This window comes from Canis lupus, chromosome 9 (genome assembly GCF_011100685.1).
Source record: "Canis lupus familiaris isolate Mischka breed German Shepherd chromosome 9, alternate assembly UU_Cfam_GSD_1.0, whole genome shotgun sequence".
NCBI lineage: Eukaryota > Metazoa > Chordata > Mammalia > Carnivora > Canidae > Canis > Canis lupus.
Window position 1 is genome coordinate 38,200,587 of NC_049230.1, and position 10,382 is coordinate 38,210,968.

Genomic DNA, 10,382 nt, shown 5'->3' on the forward strand with positions numbered 1-10,382 from the left:
ACTCTTGGTTCCGGCAGAAGCTAGGAAGGCAGATGGCAGCTAGCCCAGCTGTCAGCATGAAGCAGAATTCAGGGTGCTGGGTGACCTGCAGTGCTTTAATGAGGGATCTGGACCCAGCCCAAATCTGGGGAGGGGGATGCCTAGCAGCTGTGGGCAGTGGCAGACCTGGCCTGGCCTGTGGCGTCTCCAGGTGAATGGGGCTCCTGTCTAGCCTCAGCCCCAACCCAGAAGTGGAGTTTGGGGACCACTGCACCAGGCCCTGGGCGGGGTGATCAGCAATTCCCTGGCATAGTGCTGGTGGTCCATTTCACAATTCTGTTCCTGAGAGCCCTGGGCTGAAGCTGAAGGTAGGTAAGGGACTTCCTTGGGCCCGCTTTAGTAGGGAAATAGGTATTCCAGATCTTCGAGCTTCCGCATATCCTCTAGCCCGATGGACACCGTTTTCCTCTGGGGTTCCTTGCGCTGCACAGTAATCTGGATGGGGTTGTTCTCAGGGAAGCTGTTCAAGTCAGTGGCCACGGTTGCAAACTGAAATAAAACAAAACCTCTCAGAATTCCTTCCCAGACCTGACCCTACCTCAGCTTTGTTTGCCAAATGGGGTCTTGCATGGCCTTACCACCTGTTCATGGACACCCAGAACAGGTACGGACCTATGCCTTCCCTGTAATGTGAGGTTTCCAACCACAAGGCTGTCTGTCCTCAAGCCTTCCCCCACACCCCTGCCTACTCCCTTTTCTTTGTCCCCCTTTCGCCTTTTCCCTGTATTTCTCTCAATGCCCTTCACTTTCCTGGCCCACTCAATTCTTGGTACTAAGCTGAAGAATCCCAAAACTAATGGCCTTGGGAGCTGAACATTACAGAGATGCTGATGAATATACTAGTTTGCATTCCCAGTGCACCCTGGAGTGGCTTAATCCTTAAGCCTCCCAGATGAAAGACTAGAATTTGTGCTCATTCTCCTAGGCAGAAAGCCAGCAGGAAGATGAGCCATGGGGGCATAGTGGTGTCCCCAGCCTCCAAAACCCCTGGCTCAGACCTCTCCCTGGCCCACCCCCCTCACCGGGCCCTCTTCTCCCAGGGCTCACTTTGTAGGGCTTGCACCACTTCCCCACCCCAGCTGTGTTAGCTGCACGGACGGTGAGACAGTAACTCGTGTTAGGCTTCAGCTCCATCAGCTTGACGGTGGTGCCCAAGATCTTGTTGAAGATCCATGGGCGATTCTTTGCCTTGGGTGGCTCATTATCATTTGTCTTGGCCACTTCCTGCAACAGGACCTGGTAGAAACTGACCTGCTGCTTGCCCAGGGCATAGGTCCAGGAAATCTAGAGGAAGAGAGCCCCCCCACCCCGCCAGGCTTCCTCAGACCTGCTCCAGGCTGTCCTCCCCTCCCCTTCCACCCTCAGCCATGGGTCTAAATGCCCCATTCCCATCCCCTGCCCCTCTTGGGGCCAAGGCAGGTCTGATGGAAGGTGTAAGGCACTCCCGGCCTGCAGCATAGGTGACTCTCCCTGGGCAGCCCCACCCACCTCAGAGTGTGCCCCCATCCCATATTTCTCCAAGACTAGTTGGGAGGGCCCTTAGAGATCATCTTGTCCATCTTGCTCATTGCAGATGAGGCTCAGAGAGGGTGAGTGGCTGGCCTGTGTACACACACAGCACCAGAGCCAAAGTTCAAACCAGTAGCTCCAGAGCCCACATACTTTGTGCTACAATAGTGGTTGCCACACCTGGCTGAGGAGCTCAGGGAGTTTTTATAACACTGCAGATTCCTGGCCCTGCTGCCTCCTGTCTGGTTTCCTTCTCCCCTCCATCCAGGCCAGTGGTTCTCAAAAGTGGATGTGCATCAGAATACCCTAAAGGACTTGTTAAAACAGATTGCCAGCCCCCATGGTTTCTGGTTCAGTAGGCCTAAGGTAGAGGCGGAGAGGACGAGAATTTAAATTTCAGGGCAGCCCCGGTGGCCCAGCGGCTTAGTGCCACCTTCAGCCCAGGGCGTGATCCTGGGGACCCGGGATTGGGTCCCACGTCGGGCTCCCTGAGTGGAGCCTGCCTCTCCCTCCTCCCTCTGCCTTTGTCTCTGCCTCTCTCTCTGTCTCTCATGAATAAATAAAATCTTAAAAAAAAAAAAAAAAAAGCATTTAAATTTCAAACACGTTGCCATAGGATGCTGATGCTGTTGGTCTGAGAACCACACTTTTGAGACACTGCTCATCTGGGACTTCCAGATTTATCTTCCTAAAATACAGCACAAATTGCATCCACCACCAGATACAAAGCTTTGCAAAAGCTGTCTGTCCTCTATTGCTTACGGAAAAAAATCTGTAAGGTAGCCTAACATTGTAGGACCTCTGAGCGGATACAAATTCTCAGGGCCCACCACAGACTTACTGAATCAGAATCTCTAGGGATGAGGCCCAGGAATCTCCTTTTTAACAAGATGATTGGATGTGCAGGCACAGAAAAGTGCGAGAAGCCCTAGATTGGGACCCGGCTGTGTGCTCCCACATTTTCCCGCCTGTGAGGCATTGCTCTTGTCAGCCCCTCCATGGAATGCCATTCTCCCATCTCTAGATGTTTAAATCCTCCCTGTGTGTCCCAGCTCAAATGTTACCAAAGCCACCAAGCTTTTTCCTGCACCTGGATGTAATGTTTCTCCCTCTGAATTCCTGGTGGCACTTGGTCTGAGCTCTTCCTACAGCACCACACCCATTCCAGCTGGCACTGGAGTTCCTACCAGACATGGCTTCTCTCCTGAGCCAGGAGCTCTAGGGTAGGATGCAGGTGGTAGGCACCTTCACACTCCCTACGAGCTTAGCTCAGAGCCTGGCACACGGGGGCGGCCAGGAAGCCCTTGCTGAATGCACCAAGAGGGAAACATACCACAGCCGTGGAATCGCTGACTGTGTGTTCACAGATGAAGGGTGCCTCCGGCACATCCATGACCACAGAGGACTCTGAGGGTGTCGACGAGGTGTCTGTGTCCAGTTCAGGGTTGTCAAGGTCCAGCAGGCCCCCAGGGGCCATTTGAGACTTGGATTGTTGGGGGCAGAGGGCCAGGTCCTTCTTTTCTGTATCCTTGCCAATCGAGGAGAAGCTGAGTTTGTTCAGCTCGCCCTCTAGCATCCCTGCAAAGAAGCTGCTGTTGGGCTGGGTCACAGCCAGTTTGATGGGATTCAGCAAGGTGGATGAGATGGGGGAAATGCTGGTGTCGTCAGAGCTGCATTCAGAGTCCTCCACTGGCATCGGCTTCCTGAGTGGGAGGGAGACGGGTGAGCTGCTGAAGGAGGCCACACCAGCCCACGCAGCCTGGAAGCTCCTCGAGGGCAGGCCTTGTACCTGACTTGCCAAAATCCCCAGCTGCTTTGAATAGCTCAGAACATCCGTACCACCCTGTAGCAGGGCATCAAAACCACCAGTGCACCTATTAAGAAATAGATTCCTGGTCCCTGCCCCACTTTGGGACGAGATCTTTAACAAGATCTTAGGATAATTCTGAGGCATGTGTTCAGAGCACCGTAACTTGAGACACTGCTAAAACCTAAAGTCCTTCCAAAGTGGAGTGCAAGTACCTCTGGGGAAATGCCCAAGCCAATCTAGCAGGGTATGGAAAAATATCTAAAAGTATCCAAAAGAAAAATAATTAAGCCTTACTAATATTCACTTTCATGGTTTAACAGTAATTACTGATTGATTTACTTAGGTTTTCTAACATTTAGCAATATTCATTAATATGTGGCATGTAAAATTAACAATACTCTGCATAGATTTACATATATTGGGATAATTGCTCAAAACCTTTTTCTTCCATTCTAATTTTGTTAAATTATTAAATATTTTAGACCTATACAAGATAATCAAGAGTAATACATTAGCAGGGACATAATATACATAATATACAGTATGAGAACTATAGTTAATAATATTATATTGTAGGGACACCTGGGTGGCTCAGTGGTTGAACATCTACCTTCGGATTGGGGCATGGTCCCGGGATCCAGGATCGAGTCCCATATCAGGCAGGGAGCAGGGAGCCTGCTTCTCCCTGTCTATGTCTCTGCCTCTCTCTCTCTGTCTCTCATGAAAAAATAAATAAAATCTTTTAAAAATGTATTGTATATTTGAACTTACTGAGACAGCAGATTTTAAAAATTCTTATCATGGGCAGCCCAGGTGGCTTAGCAGTTTAGCGCTGCCTTCAGCCCAGGGTGTGATCCTGGAGACCCGGGATGGAGTGACGTGGGACTCCTGCATGGAGCCTGCTTCTCCCTCTGCCTGTGTCTGTTCCTCTCTCTCTGTGTGTCTCCCATGAATAAATAAATAAAATCTTTTTAAAAAGTAAATAAAAATTCTTATCACAAGAGGAAAATCTTTAACTGTGATGACAGAAGGAATCTGAACTATGCAACCACCTCCCATACACACATCAAATCATGTACACCTTACACTGATATGTTATATGACAATTATATCTCAAAACTGGAAAAAATAAAACGAATATATGATAAAGTGAGGAAATCAAGATTGATATATTAAGCTTCCACTTAGCCACTATCCAATTTCAGAACTACAGTCTCACCATTACAGTTAAAGCTCGCTGGACACTTCTGTCCCCACCCCACTCTGTATCCTCCCGCTCCATGGTAACCAGTAGAGTACATTTCAAATTTTGTGTTTAGGGATGCCTGGGTGGCTCAGTGGTTGAGCGTCTTGAGCGTCTGCCTTCAGCTCAGGTCGTGATCCCGGGGTCCCACATCAGGCTCCCTGTGAGGAGCCTGCTTCTCCCTCTGCCAATGTCTCTGCCTCTCGTGTCTCTCTTGAATAAATAAATAAAATCTTTAAAAAATTTTATGTTTATCATTCCATGTGTGTCTCCATAGGTTCATTAGAGATGTCCACTATCCTTAAGCAACATCTACTATTATTTTGCCTATTTTAAGACTTCACATAAATAAATTCATCAGCAGCTCATTGTTTTTTTTTACTCCACATTATTTTTATTTTATTAAAAGATTTTATTTTTACGTAATCTCTCTACCTGCAACATAGGGTTCAAACCCACGACCCCAAGACCAAAAGTCACTCCACCAACTGAGCCAGCCAGGTGCCCCAACACTGTTTGTACTGATACATGTAGCTTTGGTTCATTTTAACTGTTGCACACTTTTCATTACATGGATATTGGTATTGTTACCAATTCTTTGCTACTACAAAGAAAAACCTTGTACATGTTTCCTTACTATTTAATTTTGTGTTGTTTACTGATAAAGAATCCAAAAAGTTTGGCTTTCAAATCTTTTTTTTTTTTTTAATTTTGACCCAACGTAAGAAATACATATTACCTAGTATACTTAAACATACACATAAAACCAAAACACGGGGCTCCTGGGTGGCTTAGTCATTTAAGTGGCCACTCTTGAATCTGGCTCAGGTCATGATCTCAGGGGTGTGGGACTGAGCCCCCCAGCAGGCTCTGCGCTTAGTGTGAAGTCTGCTTTTCCCTCTCCCTCTTCTCCCCTGCTCACATGCTCTCTCTCTCTCTCTCTCTCTCTCTCAAGTAAATGAATAGAATCTTAAAAACAAACAACAACAACAGAAAAAAACAACTATGGGCGCCTGGGTGGCTTAGTCGCTTAAGTGTCTGTCTTTGGCTCAGGTCATGATCCCACATTAGGCTCCCTGCTCAGCGAGGCATCTGCTTCTCCCTCTGCCCCTCACCCTGCTCCTGGCTCTCTTTCTCTCAAATAAAAATATTTAAGGGATCCCTGGGTGGCGCAGCGGTTTAGCGCCTGCATTTAGCCCAGGGCGCGATCCTGGAGACCCGGGATCGAATCCCACATCGGGCTCCCAGTGCATGGAGCCTGTTTCTCTCTCTGCCTGTGTCTCTGCCCCTCTCTCTCTCTCTGTATCTCTCATGAATAAATAAATAAAATCTTTAAAAAAAAATAAAAAAATAAAAAAAAAATATTTAAAAAAACAACAGCCAATGAAAACACATTTCACAAACCAGTACTTACTCTGTGATATGCTCTGGAATTTTTTTTTTTAAGATTTATTTGCTTAAATAATCTCTACACCCAACGTGGGGCTTGAACTCACAACTCTGAGATTAGAGAGTTGTACACTCCTCCAACTAAGCCAAACAGGCACCCCTGGAATGTTCTATTCTTTTATTTCATTTTTATAACACTGGTCTCCGTTAACTAAAATGAGTTCCTGACCCATTAATGGATCACAACTCCATAGTTGAAGAGCAGTGATAAAGCAAGAGCAGTCCCTGGGCCGTTAGGGACCAAGTACCTTGACCAAGGTCACATGGTGAGTTGGAACTAGACCCAAATCTTCTGAGTCCCATCTGCCTCTGGCATATTCTGGTTCCTCTTCTCTGGTTCCTGCTCCATTTCCCTGGCTGCTCTGGCCAGATCCAACAACCAATACACCTCCCCTACCACCAGATACCTCAATCCAGGCCAGCCACTGGCTTCATAGGTGATGGATTTGCCAAATTTTTCTTGAGCTCCAGCCCTCCGAGAAATCCTGATCAGCCCAAAGCTTCTAGGCTAGCCTTTGGTAAAGTAAACATTTGTAGATGACCCCTCATCATGGATGGTCCTTTGTAGGCTGAAGAGTCTGAGTGTTGATGTCATTTATATTTCAGATTGTCCTAATGAATCCCTATTTTATTTTTTTTTAAGATTGAAAAAAATTTAAACAATCTGTACACCCAATGTGGGGCTTGAACTCACAACCCCAAGATCAAGAGTCACATGCTTTACTGACTGAGCCAGCCAGGCATCCCATGAACCTCTATTTTATTTTTATTTATTTATTTATTTATTTATTTATTTTAAAATTTTTATTCATTCATGATAGGCACACAGTGAGAGAGAGAGAGAGGCAGAGACACAGGCAGAGGGAGAAGCAGGCTCCATGCACCGGGAGCCTGATGTGGGATTTGATCCTGGGTCTCCAGGATCGCGCCCTGGGCCAAAGGCAGGCGCTAAACCGCTGCGCCACCCAGGGATCCCGAACCTCTATTTTATTTTATTTTTTTAAAGATTTTATTTATTTATTCATGAGAGACACAGAGAAAGAGAGAGAGGCAGAGACACAGGCAGAGGGAGAAGCAGGCTCCGTGCAGGGAGCCCGATGTGGGACTTGATTCCGGGACTCCAGGATCACGCCCTGGGCGGAAGGCAGGCACTAAACCACTGAGCCACCCAAGGATCCCGAACCTCTATTTTATATTCACTTATTCAAAACAGCAGTGCTAGGGCACCGGGGTGGCTCAGTTGGTTAAATGTCTGACTCCTGATTTTGGCCCAGGTCATGATTTATAGTCGTGGGATCAAGCCACATGTTGGGCTCCCCAGGAACCCACTTGAGATTCTCTCTCTCTCTCCCTCTGTCCCCTCCCCCCACTCACATGTGTTCCCTCTAAAATAAATAAATAAATAAATAATCTTTATAAACACACCCATAAAACAGTAGTGTTGATTGAAGTGGAGGCAGAAAGCAGCTAAGCATTGAGCTATATGCTGGACAAAAATCTTTATGATCTTCATGACAGCCCCCTGGATGGGTGTTAGCCCCCCCATTTTTCAAATGAGGGACTGAAGATGCTTGATCGTAATTAACTTGTCTATAGTCATATACCTAAGTGGTAGAACTTGGATTTGAATTTGGGCTCGTAGCCCAAGACTTTCCTACCACACCATGACATTTCCTACAAGCATGTTATTTTATCTATCCCTGCTTACTTACAGGTCCTCTGACTGGATGCCACATCCCCTTCAAGTAATCAAGAGTAGCTACATAGTTTGTGGGGCCTCTTCCTCAAAATTATTAAGAATTTCAAAAACAGTGACAGCCCCCTCTGGCTCCTCAAGGTGTCCTGCCAGCACAGACCATGCTGTATTATTCTTGCTTCTTCCTAACATCCCCCAACACACATGCCCCAGGCTGAGAGCGCCTTGAAAGCAGGTGGTGTGTTTTTCAGCTCTGCATCCCCAGAACTTGACATTAGGCCAGACACCTGGCAGATGCTCAGAGTTTTGTTGAATGAGCTAAAGAGAACCCAGAATCACTGAGGAGGAACAGTAAACTTCATGCTGAAAGTAGGCAGACTATAGGGGGGACACAATCAGGCAGGCAAATGCACCAAAAGGGAGGAATAAGGAAGAGGCACCATCAGGGAATGGAGTGGGTTGTCTGTATGGGGGTGTGTGGGAGTGGTGAGGACCATAGCTAGACAAAGCAGGAGAAGTACCGTCCACAAAGCTCTGACTAATCCCAGAAGGCCATCTGGAGTAGGAGGCCTCCAAGCCTCCAAGAACTGATTTGGGATCAGGAATCCATAGTGCAGGGGCACCTGGGTGGCTCAGTGGTTGAGCGTTTGCCTTTGGCTCAGGTCATGATCCTGGGATCCTAGGATTGAGTCCCGCATCAGGCTCCCCACAGGGAGCCTGCTTCTCCCTCTGCCTATGTCTCTGTCTCTCTCTGTGTGTCTCTCATGAATTAAAAAAAAATAAATCTTAAAAAAAAAGGGCGGGGGGGAGAGGGAATAGTGTGACTTCCGCACATGCTCTTCCCAAGGAGTCCAGGGATGGGTTGTGACAGGTGGAGGAAGCATCATTGCTTCTTTAAGCTCCTCTCCCCGCCCCTCTCCTCTGGCCTTAGGAAGGGGAAAAAGGACCAGACTTGGGTCTTACGGTAGATTGATGGCATCTTCCTGCAAGAAGTTAACCAAACTGCCCCTTGCAGTAAGTGGGAGTCCTTTGGTAGTGACGGTCCTGTTCATAGACTTGGGGTTTGGAAAGGGCTTCGACATTTGATTGAGTGCATTCAGAACGTTGAGGGTTTCCTTCTTCAGCATGGCCTCCTCCCCATCTCCCACTTTACATAGCGTCTCTGATGCCATCTCGTTTGTTTGGGACCACAGCCTCACTACACAGCTGACAGGAAGCAGAAAGAAACTGGGAGCAGCGGACCCGCCCTTAGTTAGCGTGGGATGGGGATGCAATGAGCTGACTTCATAATCATCACTGAATGTAACAATTAGGGGCCAGCCTCCCCCTTGAGCTGAAGCTGCTGCTGCCCAGGGCCAATGTCAGGAGTGGGCTACAAGGGACAGACTACGTCACCCTGTGGACCCGTTCTGGTTCTAATGCTCTGTGATTACTGCAGCCCTGCCCCTCTCTGAAGATCTGAAAATGCTAACCATCTGTTCCCTTTGGAGCTGCTCTGGGAAGGAGGAGCAGGGTGGTGAGAGAAGACTCCTGGGTGCAGTGGGAGGTGGCAGGGGCCCTGGGAGACAAACGGGACTGACATGGGTCTCTGGGAGTGGGGGACTTTGTCTCTAGAATGCTGAGACTCTATATCTGGAAATCCTAGGCAGCAACCCCCCACTATGTCCCTATGCACAGGGAGAGTCCAGATGGCTCATGGGGTTCACAGCCCACATACAGCCAGGTTTTACTGCTAGAACTCTTAAATGTGTTGCATCTTCACCCGAAAGTGTCTTCATGTGTTGAGTGACAATGGTGGGTGCTGCAGAGGAATACAAATAGGGCCCAGGCATCTTTCTGTTCTCCAGGAAACCACCTTACCATCAGAAAACCTACACGCAACTTCGGGAGTAGGATGAGCGGCTGTCTACACCACACTGGCTTTTCACGCGTGTGGATTTGTCTCCTCTAACACTGGCTCTGCACCTGCAGGTTGTCTAACCTTTGGCAAGCGCCTTGACGGGCCAAGCCTCAGTTTCCGCCTCTGTGACATGTGGATAAAAACAGCCCCCGCCTCAAGGAGGGTGAGGAGGTAACCCAGTCAAGTTGCTTTAGGACTTCCAGAGGACGAGGCAAAGCAAAGGACATTTTAAAATGCCACATCATATTTTTTTTTTATGTTCCAAATCACCAGGGTTTTTGTTGTCTTATTCATCCAAAAAATAATGTGTTGGTTTTTTTTTTTCTTCAAAAATAGAAACGCAGATGCCCTCTCTGCGCTCTGCTGCTTCCTAGCACCTGCCACCCAATCTGTAATTACCCGGTATCTTCGATTCCTCTTGGCTGTCCTCGTCACTAACAGGGAGGCGTCTCGGGCAGGGAAGGTCGGTCGGGTAGAAGGCGGACGCGCAGCGCTTGGGACAGAAGCGCGCGTGGGGGGAGTCGGGTGGAGGTGGACGCGGGCGCGGGGGCGGGGCCAGTGAAGGGGCGGGGCCAGTGAGGGGGCGGGGCCATGCCGGGGGCGGGGCCGGGTGGCTCTGGCCCGCGTGGGGCTCCGCCCCCATCGCCCTGTCGCCGCGCGGCCAGCAGGTGACGCTGCAGGCCAGGCCCTGGCGCCTGGAAGGCGGAAGCGCGGCGGGCGCGGCGGGACCCGGGCG

The 10,382-nt window shown here is 48.8% G+C and overlaps 1 protein-coding gene and 1 long non-coding RNA gene across 2 annotated transcripts; one reads left to right on the forward strand and one right to left on the reverse strand.

The window, feature by feature from the left end:
• Positions 1 to 74: 74 nt before the first annotated feature.
• Positions 75 to 8,973, reverse strand: FNDC8 (fibronectin type III domain containing 8). The gene is made up of 4 exons (XM_038548109.1): positions 8,710 to 8,973; positions 2,882 to 3,251; positions 1,087 to 1,323; positions 75 to 528 (listed from the first exon to the last, which is right to left on the reverse strand). The coding sequence occupies exons 1-4, from the start codon at positions 8,916 to 8,918 to the stop codon at positions 376 to 378; spliced, it is 969 nt and encodes a 322-aa protein (XP_038404037.1). The 5' UTR covers positions 8,919 to 8,973; the 3' UTR covers positions 75 to 375.
• Positions 8,974 to 9,036: 63 nt separating this feature from the next.
• LOC119873318 lies at positions 9,037 to 10,149 on the forward strand. The gene is made up of 3 exons (XR_005364659.1): positions 9,037 to 9,262; positions 9,594 to 9,817; positions 9,983 to 10,149. It is a non-coding gene; the product is annotated as an uncharacterized LOC119873318 (long non-coding RNA).
• Positions 10,150 to 10,382: the final 233 nt, after the last annotated feature.